This window comes from Cervus elaphus, chromosome 21 (genome assembly GCF_910594005.1).
Source record: "Cervus elaphus chromosome 21, mCerEla1.1, whole genome shotgun sequence".
Taxonomy (NCBI): Eukaryota; Metazoa; Chordata; class Mammalia; order Artiodactyla; family Cervidae; genus Cervus; species Cervus elaphus.
Window position 1 is genome coordinate 7,349,495 of NC_057835.1, and position 16,599 is coordinate 7,366,093.

General features: G+C 52.7%; 1 protein-coding gene across 3 annotated transcripts in view; it reads right to left on the minus strand.

The window, feature by feature from the left end:
- Positions 1 to 1,055: 1,055 nt before the first annotated feature.
- Positions 1,056 to 16,599, minus strand: part of DENND3 (DENN domain containing 3) — a 52,957-nt gene continuing 37,413 nt past the window's right edge. For 2 of the 3 annotated variants that reach the window (XM_043879942.1, XM_043879940.1), the window contains 7 exons: positions 14,375 to 14,482; positions 12,494 to 12,633; positions 8,229 to 8,389; positions 6,868 to 7,001; positions 2,279 to 2,397; positions 2,060 to 2,197; positions 1,056 to 1,959 (listed from right to left, as the gene is read on the minus strand). In XM_043879942.1, coding sequence (XP_043735877.1) covers positions 1,759 to 1,959; positions 2,060 to 2,197; positions 2,279 to 2,397; positions 6,868 to 7,001; positions 8,229 to 8,389; positions 12,494 to 12,633; positions 14,375 to 14,482 — 1,001 coding nt within the window. In that variant the 3' untranslated portion in view covers positions 1,056 to 1,758. The remainder of the gene's footprint in view (positions 1,960 to 2,059; positions 2,198 to 2,278; positions 2,398 to 6,867; positions 7,002 to 8,228; positions 8,390 to 12,493; positions 12,634 to 14,374; positions 14,483 to 16,599) is intronic. The other variant, XM_043879941.1, reaches the window with a different exon arrangement.

Sequence of the window (16,599 nt, forward strand, 5' to 3'; positions counted from 1 at the left end):
CCTCACTGTCCCTCTGATTTGCATTTCTCTGATAGTCAGTGATGTTGAGCAGTCCTGTACTATTTTAAAGACGCCCCCACAAGTTAACCCTGGCTAAAGTAAAGAAACTGGACAGCAGTGTTAGCACATGAGAATTTATTCCTGATGAGGTGAAGATACCTGGTTGCACGTGGATGGGAATTCAATAATTTATGTGGATTTCTGATGGGCTTTTACTCTAGTTTTTCATGTGTGTACAAAAGCAGAATTCCACCTTCTGCCCTCTGCTGCTGGGAGACCAGTCTTCCCTCTAGAAGTCAGGGGAACACACCTTCCCCAGAAGGACGGACTGGGGGGATTCAGCCACCTGGCTCTTCTCTGTACCACAGTCTCAGGACATCCCAGAACATGATCAGACCTTCCAGAATGCTTAGGTTCTGCCCCGGCCAGAGGCCAGGCTATAGCTCTCAACTGGGAGTCACTGCAGACACCTCGGAAGCCTGGCTGTGTCCTGGGGACCTGACAGAGAACTTGCTCACGAGGTCTGGCATGATGTCCAGCCAGGTTCCACAGACCCAGGACAGAGGGTGTGGCAGCCAGCCTCCTGTGGCGTAACGCGCTGTGGCCCCCTGGGGGACAGCCTGGGGCCCTGACGCAGCGCTCCCTCTTTGCCCAGCAGCCAAGCCAAAACAGGGACAAAAGCTCAGTGTTACAGTAAAATTGTACAAAAGGCCTTTTGCTAGTATGATTATCTTCAGTTAAATAATAAGGCACTGTCTACATATACATTACACGCTGTGCAGCCAGGATCCAGATGCAGTGGAAATGGACACGCATGTCCGGTAAGGGTTTATTTGTGCTGTTTTAGATAGAATGCTGATCTTTGGTATAAAAAATGTCTCTTTTCATTATAAAAACACTGCATTTGTTAAACATTGACATGAATCAGCCATGGATTTACATGTATTCCCCATCCCGATCCCTCCTCCCACCTCCCTCTCCACCCGATTCCCCTGATTCCCCTGGGTCTTCCCAGTGCACCAGGCCTGAGCACTTGTCTCATGATTCATGTCAATGTATGACAAAAACCACTACAATATTGTAAAGTAATTAGCCTCCAACTAATAAAAATAAATGAAAAAAAAAAAACAACACTGCATTTGTTAAAAAGAAAAAACACAGAGCCTGTCTCAGCCCCATGCAGACAGCCTCACCCCAGTGCTGTCCCCTCCCTGGGCAGGCTCTGTCCCCTGTTCTGACAGGCGACAGCAAGGGCAGGTGCAAACCTACTCAACCACAACGTGGTCATTTAGAAGCAGCCCTTCTCATGAGCTTTACTGGAAACAAGAGGTCAGTGTACCGGCACCGGGCTCCTGTAAGCCCGGCGCCTGGTATCTGGCGAGTGAGTGAGGGAAGCGGGTGGGAAAGCATGGCCAGAGACTGGCAGTCTGCAGCTCATGGGTGCTTTAGCTCGACAGCTCTTGGCTAGCCTGGCGCTGGCCCAGGGTGTAGATCCTGGAACCATCCAGACAGCACAGGAGGGCTTCTCGGCAGAGGCTGCCTGAGAAACACCCCCCCACCCCCGGAAACGGTCCAGTTTCATCAGCTAACCTCTAGGAGGTCAGAGAGCCCAGCGGTCAGAGAGCCCAGGAGGCCCTGCAGTGGGCCCACCCCGACACCGGGCAGATGGCCCCGGCCGGCTTGGACCGCCTCCCCTCGGGAAGCGCCAGCAGCTGTCAGAAGGTGCGTCCCTGGCTCGCAGTGCACACGCCCCCTCAGTCACTCGACCTTCCAGATGGCGATCTTCCCCTCTTCACGGCCGGCGCCGCTCAGCACGTATCTGTCCTCCGCGGAGCACAGCGTCTTCACCGTGTCCGTGTGGGCCGCCAGCTCCTTCTCCACCGTCCTCCTCTCCGCGTCCATCACATAGATCTTCCCCTTCAGCCGCCCCTGTGACAGCCCCGTGGCGCCCACCCAGATCTGCCAGGAGAAGCGGGCATCACATGTGTAGCCCAGCTGGGAGGCACGTGGGGCCCCCAGTCAGGCAGCAAGGGGCACCCCCAGGCCCATGTCCTCTCACCTGCTTCTTCACCCTGATCATGCAGTTGATCTCAGAGCAGTCCTGGAGATGGATCCTCTGCGGGGGCTGGGCTAGGTCCTGCAGGCTCCAGACGTAGACGTCGGGGTACCCGGCGCAGGCCGCCCAGAGCTGCTCCTGCTAAAGTGAAACGGGTCAGGGCAAGCGCGGCGGCAGTCCCGCGGCTCGGGGGCGCCAGCCCAACCCAATGTGCTGGGGTACCTCGGGCATGAGCTGGAATCCCAGGAAGGAGGTGCCTGTCTCTTTAAAGCTCCCGTCGATCTTCAGCTCTTGACAAGGAGATCCATTCATGTTCACCACCAGGATGCTGTCTCCAGTGCCTGCAGGACCGAAGAGCAGGATGAGGGGTGGGCAGAGTGAACGTGAAGCGCAGGGATGAAAGGGCCATGGGGGCTCAGGGTGACCAGCAGGCCACGGCCCCTTCCCTACATCTGAGTGCAGCGTGAGACACTCTAACTGTAGCCTCCATGTTACAGGCCTAGATAGCATATTAAAAAGCAGAGACATTACTTTGCTGACAAAGGTCCATCTAGTCAAAGCTATGGTTTTTCCAGTAGTCATGTATGGATGTGAAAGTTGGACTATAAAGAAAGCTGAGCGCAGAAGAATTGATGCTTTTGAATTGTGGTGTTGGAGAAGACTCTTGAGAGTCCCTTGGACTGCAAGGAGATCCAACCAGTCCATCTTAAAGGAAATCAGTCATGAATATTCATTGGAAGGACTGATGCTGAAGCTGAAACTCCAATACTTTGGCCACCTGATGCAAAGAACTGACTCATTGGAAAAGACCCTGATGCTGGGAAAGATTGAAGGCGGGAGGACGACAGAGGATGAGATGGTTGGATGGCATCACTGACTCGATGGACATGAGTTTGAGTAAACTCCAGGAGTTGGTGATGGACAGGGAGGCCTGGTGGGCTGCAGTCCATGGGGTCGCAAAGAGTTCGACACGACTGAGTGACTGAACTGAACCTCCATGTGGTGCTTTCACATCTTCCCTCAGAGACACTTGGGTGGTTAGTACCATCTTTGCCGACGAGGAAGCTGGTGGAATCCTTCCTGCCATGGTTATTTGCAGCCAGGCCATGTGATACCCCCATAGGTAAAAATTAGAGCTCTAGGTGATGGTTCCCAGCCTTGTGGGACACATCTCTCTGTCAAAGCTCCTCTCTGTCTGCTTCTATTAATCACTCAAGCAAACCAAGTCTCCACATCATGAGAGCTACAAGTCACCACAATTATCCAGCAGCGAGGTCATCAGATCAGGTTTCCAGGGGAGACGGAGTCAGGTTCAAGATAAGGCGAGGAGCCACAGGGCTGTCCTCTCGGGGCTTTTATTGCCTGCTCCCTCCGCCTCCCACCCTGCATGAAGCCACAGGGACAGGAGGACGCAGCCCCGCCCCGCGGGCAGCACCGTCTGGTTGCAGAGGGAGGAGGTGCAAGCCCCCCAGAAGGGCTCCAGCTTCCTGTCATGGTGGTTGGACTCCAAGCCCACCAAGAAATGACCCTTGGCCATACTCGGGACTTGGGAGCTCAGCTGGGTTCTCAGTCACAGGAGGGGAGAGCCTCTCCTTCCTGCCTGAGACCTAATAGAAACCCCAGCATCCCTCCAGGAAGGCTTTCATCCCGAGATGCCATCATCCACTTGCCCTAATTAAGAAGGTCCTTTCAGATGCTTCTACTTGTTAGGAATACCTGGGCAGCAGGAGGTCCTGCCAAGAGGCACTAATGCCCCCAGGGACCCCCTCCTTAGTGCCGACCAGCATGCGCACTGCCCACGAACACTGCAGAGGGCGGCAGGCGGATTTCAGAGCCACCCAGCCTGTGTGAGCGTGCAGGGGGCCTGCTGCACACAGAGCAAGGAGTGGGGCCACAGATGTGGGTGAACGATCACTGGCCTCAAGGTGCCCAGCCCGTCAGGGCCGCCTTCTGGGGTAACGGTCAGTGACCCTCACAGCCACTGACACTCCGAGGCCCATGTTCTGCCTCTCGCATCTCCCAGCCGCCAGCCTGCTGTCCAGTGGGAGAGATGGCATTTCCACCTTATTTTTCAGATAAGCAGAGAGATTGAGGTGCCAGGGACCAACCCAAAGTGACCAGTCGTCTGTGACGACCCCGGATCTGACACTGAACACACAGAGGCCGCAGCCTGGACCACACATGCGCCTCCCAGTGCCCACCTCCAACCGTGGGGAGCAGGATGAGCTCCGCTCCCTCCCAGTAACCGCTAGAGCCACGTCCTGTGAGGGGCGCTCAGGCCTGGGGCTGGGGGGCAGTTTGTGGTGCTGCAGCAGACGCAGACTTAGGGGAAGGTACAGAGGGTCTGAAACACTGACCAGACTGGAGAGGGAAGTCAGGACCCCCAGGCTCACCTCACCAAGGGCCTGTGGGGGAGTCAGAGGCATCACCCTGCCCCTCCACACTCACATCCTTCTAGGCTATACCTCAGTGCCCACAGATCCCATCAGCTGAGTGACTAAGGTTTTAGCTTGTTATCCTTGCTTAAAGACTTGGAACAGCACTTCACAGGAAAGATTGTTCTTTACCCAAAGAAACCCTGCTTTCCTCTTGTGCTTTTCTCATTGTTAAATAGGAAAACTACTTACTATACTCATTAACTTGAAAAATATGAGGAATTCTACCCGGAAAACAAGGTTATCTACCCTCATTATAATCTGTTATATCCCTCCCCATATTTAACAGGGATTTTTAGTCCCAAATGCACCCATGAATGGACACACACATATCTGACAGTCACCAGAGACCAACCAAAGCTGAAGGATATAGTCTTGGGAAGAATGAAACTCGGTGAGCAGCACAGTTCCCGGGGTCCCCCTCAATTCAAGAAAGTTAACCGCAAGCAAGATCAACACAAAGCCCTTCACACCCAGCTCATGCAAACCAGAGACAGGACCTTAAAAGCAGCCACTGACCCCAGACACATTCTGTTCAGGAGAACAGTGGGAAAGACGGCCGACTGCTCATCAGGAACAAGAAGAGCTGCAAGACAATGGAATGACATTGCTAACATGCCGGGAAACTACATGTCAGCCTGGAGTTTACAGCAGACACAGGTCACTGGAAATCCTAAGGCTAAGAGGCAGTGATGCAAGGCAGAAACCTGAATTTTAAGAAGGGACGGAGGTCACCAGAAATGATAAACATATGGACAAAAATAAATTCTTTTCTTAATTTCTTTGCAAGACCATTGAGTACTTAGGCAAAATTTTCTAAAATATGAAGTTTATCACAATGGCATTTAACAACAATAGGAGGGGAAAGAAAGATAAATGAAATTAATTCTACTACTGTGCACTGTGTCCATTATACATGAAGTGGTGTAATAGTTATTGAAGGTATGTAGTGAGAAGTTAAGGTTGCATATTGAAATCCTTAGTGCCGTTGCTAAAAAGTAGAACAAAGCCCAAAGAACTAGAGAGACAATAAAGAAGATTAAATTGAATATTTAAGAAAAAAAAAAAAAGCCCAAAAGGAAGCAGGAAGGGAGGAACAAAAGAAGTACAGATGGGAAAATGGAGGGGAAAAAAAGGTTTACACCCAGCCATGTCATTAATCGCCTTGAAAGTGAGAAGACCTATGAGCACAGGGTCTGAATAGACATGTCTCTGAAGAAAACACAGAGATGGCAAACAGTCCATGAGTCATCGGGGGAAACGCAACCAAAGTCACAGTGAGATACCACTTCACACCCACCAGGACAGTTACAATAAAAAATAGATGATAGGTTTGGTGAGGACGGGGAGGAACTAGAAGCCTCATGTACCACTGGTGGGGACATAAAACCATGTGGCAGCTTCAGAAAAGATGACAGTTTCTCAGATGGTGAAACATGGTTAACCCAGGTCCACCCACAGGGGAACCAGTAACCGGGCTGTAGCATCCACACAGTGGAATGATCGTGCTGTCGCTCCGCAAACACTGTGGATGATGAACCCTAAAAACATCATGTTGCCTGTCCTGAGCCAGATGAAAAGAGTGCAGGCTGCAGAGCCCATCTACAGACAGTTCAGGAGCCAGGCGAACAAACCCAGGGAGAATTCAGAACAGGCGTTTCCCTGCAGAGGGGCACAGCGGGGCCAGGCCCCGAGGGAAACCTTGTGTCTGCCGTGTCAGGCGTTATGTGGTGTGCACTTTCAACACACAGCGAACCACACACACACTGTGCATCTCATCACAGGTAAAACATGCTTCGATTTAAAAAGTATCCATGACCATCGTCCGTGGTATCTGGCACACGCTAGCGAAGCCTTCAAAGTGCAGGCCACCTTTGCGCTGTAATGCTCATGAATACAGAAGCCACGCCTCAGGCGTCTGCACCTCCCCATCACAACCCGCCCCGCTCGGCCAAGTGCCGGCTTAGGACCACTCACGTCAGCACACAGAGGATGGGGCCAGGGGGCTGCGGGAGGAGCGGCCATGGCCCCTGGGGGCGCAGCGACAGCAGGGGGGAGGAGCACCGGGAGAGGGGGGCCACGGCGGGGGGGGGGGGGGGGGGGGGGGGGGGGGGGGGGGGGGGGGGGCGGCATGTGAGGGGGCGGGGCATGTGAGGGGGCGGGGAGAGGAGGGGCACGGGGGGAGGGGCCTCGGGAGGGGGAGGGGCACGGCAGGGGGTGGGGCAGCGGGCAGCCGCACACTCAGGAGGGATGTGGGGAGCAGGAGCACAAAGAAGGAACCTGCGTTCTGAAGCCCCAGTTGGAATGTGAGGCAGAGGAAAGGGCCTGGCCTCTTCCTGGCCTAGCGGGGGCAGGGGCCAGGGCCGGGGCACTTACAGCACCAGAGGCGGCCGCCGTGCAGTCTGATCGCCGAGAGCCCTCCACCGGGCACCTGGAACCTGCCGGTCACCCTCAGGGAGCTTGCGTTCCAGGCCAGGACCGTCCCGTCAGTGCTGCATGAGTACACGGTGCTGGGGCGAACAGACGCGCACACTTAACTGCGGCCCGAGAGGACCACGCGATGGTGGTGACAACGCGGATGATGGAAAGACGGCCTTTCCATCCAGAGAGAACAACGCTGCCAGCTGGCTCAGCACCCAGGCCCCGCCAGAGGGGACACCGCGGACACCAGGGTGGTGGGGTACGCTCAGTACCCACGCCAGCCCGGCACCTCCCACCGCGGGTTGCCGCCCCCTCCATCAGGGACTGTGAGCAGAACCACTCACTAAAATCTACGTCCCCCAGCAAGGGGCCAGAAACAAGTGCTCCCGGCACCCCCCGCAAGCGCGAGGCCAAGGGTCAGCGGGGCTCTGGGACTGGCAGCTGCAGGGGGGCGGGCTCAGCTAGTGCTGTGTGCCCTGCATCTCCTGATGGCGTGCCACCTTCAACTGAGGACCCAAGTCCCCCAGACTGAGAACACCCGGCACCCCTGGCCCTCGGGGCACAGGAGGTGGGGGTGGCACCAGGGGAGCAACCAAAAAGGAGCCGTGGCCACTTGTGCCCACTTGCTTCCAGGCCACAGCGGGAAGCGGGCTCTGCCGGGAGCTCAGCGCCCCCCACCCCTCCCCTGCGGTGTGCCAGGCCCCGATCCAGGCCCAGGCCCCAGCGAGGGAACAGACGGGGGCTGCCCTCAGGGGCTGCCCTCAGGGCCTGACCGTCTTAATGAAGTAAGGACAGTGAGGAATGAGGTGAGGTTCGACAGCCGATGGGTTGAACTGCGGTCCCGAAGAAAGATATGTTGATGCCCTTAACCTCCAGCACTTCAAATGCCACCTTAGTTCACAGCAGCGTCTTCAGAGAAGTGAAGTGACGCTAACAGGGTGGACCCTAATCCAGTACTGAATAGTGTCCTGATAAGTGCACAGCTGGACAGAGGCACACGGGGGTCCCATGCGAAGACGGGGACTTCAGTGATGCGTCCACAGGCCAAGGACGGCAGGCCAAGCCCAGAGCCAGGGAACGGGCAGGGAGGCCAAGGGCCCGCCGCGTGCCCACCATGCTCACCCTGGAGGGGGTCTTCTCTGACCACGTCCTCAGACCATTTCTCTGTACGCATGACCAGAGCCATGCAGGGACGTCCCCTGGCTCGCCTCCCAGACCTGCTTCGCTCCCCCTGCCCAGCCACTGGGACCCTGCCCTCTGGGACCCTGACCCACCCACGAGCCAGGCGGCCCCCCACCCAGTGAAGCCCACCGCACCTGGTCGCCTGCACGCCGTCCTGCACAGCCAGGCCCGTGACGCTGGAGCGGTGGTCAGTGAGCTGCTTGTTGCAGGACATGCTGTGGATATTGATGATGTAGATGACCGAGTCCTCCGAGCCGACCCACACCTGGCTCTGCTCCGCCATCACCATGCAGTTCTGTCGGGCCAAGGAGACGGCAGCACGGTCAACGGCCCGTGTGTCCCGCGCCGAGCCGCCACTCCCGGGAACTCACAGGCTCAGGTTCCTGCTGGCCTCGGGTCACATCACTGTCACGCGATCAACACGTCATCACTGATGTGCATTTCTGTTTAAGGACACCTTTGATCCTTGAACAACACAGGTCCAAACTGTGTCTGCACCTTCTCCATAAGGCTCTTCAGCTCTACGCTAGGGCAGCATTTTAAACAGCAAAATCACACACACACAAAGCACAAAAATGTGAAAGATGTGGCACTAAATAGGCCGTGAAAAGGATACCTGTGCACAGTTTGAGCTGACCCCAGAGGCAGAGTCGCCTTGCCCGACCTTGGATAAAACGTGCACTCAGCTACCAGGCCCTGTCCACGAGCACAACTGGACAACCACGAAAGCTCCATTAGTGTTTGTTCTGGGGCCACAAATCAATGAGTGATGAGGCAAATCTGCACACTCAGTTCAGTTCAGTTCAGTCACTCAGTCATGTCCGACTCTTTGCGACCCCATGAACTGCAGCACGCCAGGCCTCCCTGTCCATCACCAACTCCCAGAGTTTACTCAAACTCATATCCATCGAGTCGGTGAGGCCATCCAGCCACCTCATCCTCTGTCGTCCCCCTTCTCCTCCTGCCCCCAATCCCTCCCAGCATCAGGGTCTTTTCCAATGAGTCAGCTCTTTGCATGAGGTGGCCAAAGTATTGGAGTTTCAGCTTCAGCATCGGTCCTTCCAATGAACACCCAGGACTGATCTCCTTCAGGATGGACTGGTTGGATCTCCTTGCAGTCCAAGGGACTCTCAAGAGTCTTCTCCAACACCACAGTTCAAAAGCACCCATTTTTCGGCGCTCAGCTTTCTTCACAGTCCAACTCTCACATCCATACATGACCACTGGAAAAACCATAGCCTTGACTAGATGGACCTCTGTTGGCAAAGTAATGTCTCTGCTTTTTAATATGTTATCTAGGTTGGTCATAACTTTCCTTCCAAAGAGTACTAGCAACAAACAAAACTCCCAGTGCTCCTGCAGCTGGAGACAGCTCTCAGGGATTCTGGCATGGCAAGAACCGACAACAGTGATTATCTGTAGAGTTTCCAAAATTAGAAATTAAGGGCTAAAACACTGAAGAGTTATACAAGCCACGTAACGTGTGAACCATAAGTGTGTCTGCTGGTACATCTCAACCAACCCGACTGCATCCCTAAAAATTTCCTGAGCTGGTGTCGGCCTTCATCCATGACACTAGCAACATTTTACTGAACCTGTTAACAGATGTCTCAGGTTTTCAAATACAAGAATAACAGTTACATCATGTTGGAGGGGCTGAGGCTAGACCTAATACAGTAAATCACTATCGATGGTGGTTACTGTTACTTTATCTGGTGGTTACCATTACTTATCTGGTGGTTACTTCTACTTATCATTACCACATGAAAGAGCTTATAAAAACTGATAGTTTCGATTTTACCAATACGTATTCTCGAAAGATGCTACTTTGCTAATTTCAAAATTAATTATTTTAAAAAGCTCTTTCTTTTGTGGCATCTACCAAAGAATTATTATAATTTTAGTTAAATGTCTTTCTTTAGTGGCCCAAGGATATCTCAGATAAACCACTTTGAACTTCAAATTTCAGAGGAGGCAGCATTTTCTAGAGATAATTGCCCAACTTTCTGCCTTGTCAAACGATACAAACTGCTCCTGTGAAACTAGTGGGAAGATATTTTCACATAATTTGTTAACTTTCTGCTTTAATTAAATGTTACCTGGCCTAACTGCCAATCAATAAAGATTGATACAAAATGCAGCCATTTGATTTCATTTTCAGGAGCATTTTAAAGTTATTCTGTTATTAAACAGTCTTTGAAATGCTTGTAACTAAGAAGCAACAGGAAAAAATTAAATTTTAGAGTAAGAATGATGTCCTTAATTTTTCCTTCTTGTTTTTTGTTTGATCTAAAGCGTTACTAGACTTCTATAAATATTTTGCTCTAATGTGTCTTGGATCCCATTCCTTTCTCATCTGAAGCTCATTATTTGAATGTGGAGGGGGATGGTTTTTAGCAACTTTAAGAATGATCCCCACCCTTTGGCAACATGGATTTGAATCACAGTGCTTCTGTTTCAGCCCAGTTTTGGAAGCACAGAACGTGCCATAGATTGTCCCCTTGCTTTTAGATGATGGAACATGATTATCAAAGTGGATATAAGCTGAACACTTAAGTATGCAAACTTCACTTCACCTTGCTTTTCACAGGAAAAAAAAAGTTGTTGCATGTTAAAGGAGTTGGCATGAAAATTTTCCTAGTAAGACCCCTTGGGACAGTGGCTTCTTTTGTACCCTGAGGGTCTTGAACAGGATGAAGCCCACCAGAGAGGAGGTGTGACAGCATTTTTGAACAGCAGGGTAGCGTCGCTGAAGACACGCAAACCCCACCAGAAAGACAGCACCGACCGCCCCTCTCCTGGAAACGCCAGAATTCACAAGGCCCCTTCCAGGTGTGGCTGTGTTAGGCCCTGGGGCATGAGGGTGACATCACACAGAAACAAATGATTTTCAAAGAGCCACGAGGGGCCTTGAGAGCCCTCCAAAAACCAGTGGGCTGATCCTGGCAGCACTAACGGCTACAGACCTAACACTTGATCCTGGGTTTCTAGGGGGTAGGGTGAGGTGGTTTTTGCACAAAATTAAAAGACGCTTGCTCCTTGGAAGGAAAGTTATGACCAACCTAGATAGCATATTAAAAAGCAGAGATGCTACTTTGTCAACAAAGGTCCATCTAGTCAAGGCTATGGTTTTTTCAGTGGTCATGTATGGATGTTAAAGTTGGACTGTGAGGAAAGCTGAGCACTGAAGAATTGATGATTTTTGAACTGTGGTGTTGGAGAAGACTCTTGAGAGTCCCTTGGACTGCAAGGAGATCCAACCAGTCCATCCTAAAGGAAATCAGTCCTGAATATTCATTGGAAGGACTGATGCTGAAGCTGAAGCTGAAGCTCCAATACTTTGGCCACCTGATGTGAAGAACTGACTCATCTGTAAAGACCCTGATGCTGGGAAAGATTGAAGGTGGGAGGAGAAGGGGACAACAGAGGATGAGATGGTTGGATGGTATCACCAACTCAACGGACATGAGTTTGAGTAAACTCCGGAGTTGGTGATGGACCAGGAAGCCTGGTGTGCTGCAGTCCATGGGGTCACAAAGAGTTGGACTCAACTGAGCAACTGAACTGAACTGAACTTTCTTTTAACAAAGTGGACTAAGTTATCAGTCTAAAAACTCAAACAATTGAGGTTTCTCAACCACACGATAACTATGATATCATGCAAATTTTATTTAAGTGGTTCTCAGTCTCAACCCCAAATATGTTAAAATAATTCCAGTGTCCGCTTTTGGTGACTGGAAATGTAAATGTGAGAATACTGCCCTGCCCTTCACAGGACTGAAATCCAGTTTTATAATAGTTTTCAGAGTGCAGGGGTGATTAAAGCCATTATCTGCTCACTTAAATGAGAATATTTAAGTGAAAGACAGAACAAGTTTACATTCAATTTAAAAGCTCGAGATAAAAGTGAAAACCCTTCAGGCTTCCCTGGTGGCTCAGTGATAAAAGACTCTGCCTGCAAATGCAGGAGACATGGGATCGATCCCGGATCCGGGAAGATCCCACATGCTGTGGAGCGGCTGGGCCTGTGCGCCACAACTGCTGAGCCTGCGCTCTGGTGCCCGGGAATCACAGCTACTGAAGCCTAATCGTTCTAGAACCGTGCTCCCGCAACCAGAGAAGCCACTGCAGTGAGAAGCACTGCGGCTGGAGAGGGGCCCCTGCTCACCACAACTACAGAAAAGCCCACACAGCAACAAGGACACAGCACAGCCAAAAATAAACAAGCAAAAATATAAAGCTTTTAAAAAAATGAAAGCCCTAACCCCAGCTAAGCAGGATGCCGTGGAGTCCAAGCATCCGCTGCCTGTGCTGGTGGACACGCTCGCTCTCCAAAACCGCAGCCTGACCCGGAAGCCGATGAAAACTGTCCACTCTGAAGAGCACACCGTTTACTCACCAGCCTAGACGTGCCCACTCTAAAGCAGTGCTGGTGAATCGTCCAGGAGGAAGCATCAAACACGATCACCTTGCCCTCGTTCAGCGCGCACCATAATTTGGGGTGAGCATCCTCCACTTTTTCCGCTGGGTCAAGATGCCCTGAAGAGGAAAGCAACCCGACGTGTTGAAAGAAAACTCTCTGCTGCATCAGCTCGGGATTTGTGATTCGTGCCAAGACTCAGGTCCTGCTCAGTGCCAGGTGCCACCCTGGGTGCCCAGGCTCCAAAGGTGAGCACAGCCTGAACCGCCAAGCCCCTTGGAGCTCAGAGTCGCGGACCGGCTGGTTCAGCCAGAGAAGTACACACACAGAGCCCTCCACCAGGCAGGACGGCAGGAGGCCTGAGCATTCTCTTGCGGGCAGCGCTTCAGGCAGCGGGAAGGGGGCTCAGGGACAGAAGAAGGGTCTGCGGCCGCCGCGCCCCGCCTCGCCCCCCCACCCCGAGCACAGCCGGGCTCCCACTGTCCCCACGTGGCCACCCACACTTCACACCATCAGTCTTTCTCATCGTGGCCACTCTGACACCGTGAAGGTTTTGTTTTTTCACTTGTGGTTTGTTTGCATTTCCCTGGCGCTCACGAGGCTGATGGCTTTAGTCAGGTGTCTGGATCTCCTCCATGGGGAAGTGTTTACGCCTCCTGCCTGCTTCTGAATCAGGCTCTTACTCTCCTTGACTTGTAGCCGCTCTTTAAATACCACCGACTTCAAATACCCCGTGTCGAGTCTATCCTCTTACGAACATCCTTACCAAGTCTGCGACTATCACTTTCACTCACTTGAAAGTTTCTTTTAAAAATCCTTTATATGGTCAAAGTCACCAACCTGCTCCTTTACGGCTCGTGCCTTGTGACTGACTCGTTTCCTTACCTTAGGATCACGATTGTTGTCTGTATTATCATCTCCAAGCTTCACTCGCTTATGTTTGCTTTTGCCTTTCAGCTCTCCATCCTTGGAGCCCATGGCCATGTGTGATCTGAGGTGTGCCTGAGCTCCATCTCCCCACATGGACCCACAGCATCCCAGCACCTCCTACGATGGAGACAGTCTTTCCCCCACCCCTGCTCTGTAGCACCTCCTCGGGCCTAGTCCAGGAAGTGTGAATCTGCCAGTCTTTCTGGGATATTCATGCCTTGGTCTCCTGGCCCTGTTGGGGTGATCTGCCCACTGAGACGCAGTCTGTAGTCCCCCAGAGTCTGAGATGCTCCAAAGCCAGGCTCAGTGCCCGGGGCCTGGCTCCTTGGCTCCCAGCATTCGCGGAGGGCTTGACCAACGCTCCCCTGGTCCCTGACTCGGGGGGAACGGCCAGCTGTGTCATCAGATGTGCACCTCATCTCAGGAGGGGCCGTTACCCCATCCCAGCGACAACAGGCTCGCCCCAACCAAAGATGTGCATGCAGGGGCTGCATCCGCTGGACGTGAGGATGGCGAGGCTGGATGGGGACTCAGCCACACACGGCCCTTGTGGCCTCCGAGTCCGCAGAGCAGCTGCCCCTGGTCACCCAGAGTTCTGCCTCCAACGGCAGAAAACCACCTGGGCCTTGTCCACCCTCACCCTACCGCTGCCCCTCCACGGCAGTGCTGACTGTGAGCACAAGTCTCAGCTCTCAGACTGTTGAGAAGAACAGTGGCGACACAGACAGCATGGCCCAACTGGACAGAACAGGGAGCCGTAATCAATGTCCCGTGATAAACCATAACGGGAAAGAACATGAAGAAAAATGTGTGTACGTGCATTAACTGGATCACCTTGCCGTACAGCAAAAATGAACACAACGCTGTAAATCAAGTAGACGTCAATAAAGCTACAAACCCAGCAGCGACACAGCCGGGGTTGGGCCTCACCTGGGGTGTAGAGCAGCACATCGATGGCCTGTGGGGCGGTCTCCCCCGCTGAGGGGTTGATCTTGTGTTTCAGGGTTTCCGAGGTTGTCTTTGGAACTGCCATGGGCACTGAAAAGCAGACACGTGGGGGTCAGGTCCCCAGACTCCAGGACACTCTCGCACACTCTGCTTCCCTCAGGATATTAGTCCTGGGGTAGAGCCAGGATTTGCCAAGATGAATCTCTCTTTAAACTGGACATAAGTAAAGCCAAGCGTTTCTGGCCAGAGGGTGTCTGCCAAGGTCTCACACTGCTTGGCATCTAAACACAGCTGTCAAGCTAAATGATCAACACTCAACTGTTAGGGATGGCCCAGCAGAGAGAAGACTTTGAATACTTCTCCATCAGTCGAGCCCACGAGCAGCTTCTCACCCCGGCAAGTGGCGTGGCTGCGTGGGTGTCTGTGCACTGCAAAACCTTTAGCAGCATCCATGGCCTCACCTGGTCAACGCCAGTAACAATGACTGCCCCCTACCCCCCACACACATGAAGAAGGAATTCATAGGGCCTGGACTCCATCTCAGGCCTGTCTGTGCTGATCGTGCTCGGCCACCTCTCCAGTGGACTCTGAACTCTCTGCTTAGTGCCTGTGGGAACGACAATGGAAGGATAAGACCCCCTCCAGACAGGGGAACCTTGAAGATCATATCCAGGTTACTCATCACCTAAGAGAAAACAGACACTAATCACCCCTGCCTCTGGACACTATCTATCAGAATGTAAGCACGGGCTTATCGGTTATTAACTGGTTGGAATGTAACTGTGGGCTTATTGATTATTAACTGTTTGAACAAACACATAACACGTGAATGATGGGGTTATTGTGACTGGATTGTATTTACCCTTCCTTTGTAAGCATCAAGGGACTGGGGTGGTGGGTTTGGACACGTACACATGGGGTATAAAAGATTTTCACAAATGCTGGTCGGGGTCCTTGGCTAAGAGGAGACTCTGCCTTGGGCCCGCCGGTGTAATAAACTGCACTCCACTATCTGCATTGTCCTTCTGAGTGAGTTTGTTTCCCGGAAAGCGTGGCTATAACACACACACATGACAAATATCTCCAGTGACTGCCAAGTGGCTCCCTCCAGGAATGAGGTGCAAACCTCAGAAAGTTTCATTTTCAGACCTTCCATCATGAATGGACCACAAGCTATCACTGAAGCCCGGGATCACGTATCGCTGCCTCATCACGCTTCACACAAGGGCAAACGGTCCTTGACTGGGAACAGGGATCTGAGACACTGAGCTTGGGGGACCGCCCCTGCAGGATGGGATCAAGGGTGAGTGTCACGTGCTGGGTCCCTCCGTGGAGACTGCGGACGCGGTGTCCAGAGTGAGAAGGCTTTCCTGCAAACTCTTGACAAAGATCAGGCTTGAGCATGGAGTGGTCTCCACAGCTCGAGTGGAGTGTGTATTTGATTTGGTTCCTAATTAAGCACGAGAAAAAACCCTGCCGTCAACATCTGGCTCCAGGACTGTTGACAAGAGCTCCTCCAAGTCCCTCCAGCAACTGGAGCATCCTGGCTGCTCCCCAAGAGTGGGGTCCTGGGATGCGGGGGCGTGGGGGGAGGGTCCGGGGTACAGGAGAGGGGTTCCTGGGACCAGGAAGCACTAGTGATGTCATGGTTAGTGACAGACGCGGCAAAGAGCAAACCACCCCGAGGGGAACGAACACAAAACCAGGGCTTGTTTCCCCTTATTCTGGGGTGACATTTTAAATGGACTCGTCCTGGCTATTGACTCAAGAGGAATAAAAACATGTCCAAGCAAAAATTCGTACAGGAAACATTCACAGACGCACTGTTCGCAACAGGCAGGAAGCAGGAAACCCCAAACAGTAAACGGAGGGAGGGATAAACTATACTGTATTCACCCAGCGGAGTCCATTCGGCCTCAGAAGGGATGAAGCAGTGACCCCTGCCATGCGGATGAACCCGGGAGCGTGACTCCACGTGAGGATGCCAGACACACAGGACACGCACTGCTATGAGTTCACACGTAGGAAGTGCTCAGACTAGGCAAAAACGGGCATATCCCCAGCGACAGAAAGTCGGTCAGGGGTTGCTCAGCAGCTGAGGGGCGGCTGCTAAACGCATGGGGCTTCTTACCGGGGTGAGGAAAACGTTTGAAACCCACTGTGCTCACAGCTGTAGAGCTCTGAATACACTCAAACCAGCAAGGTGT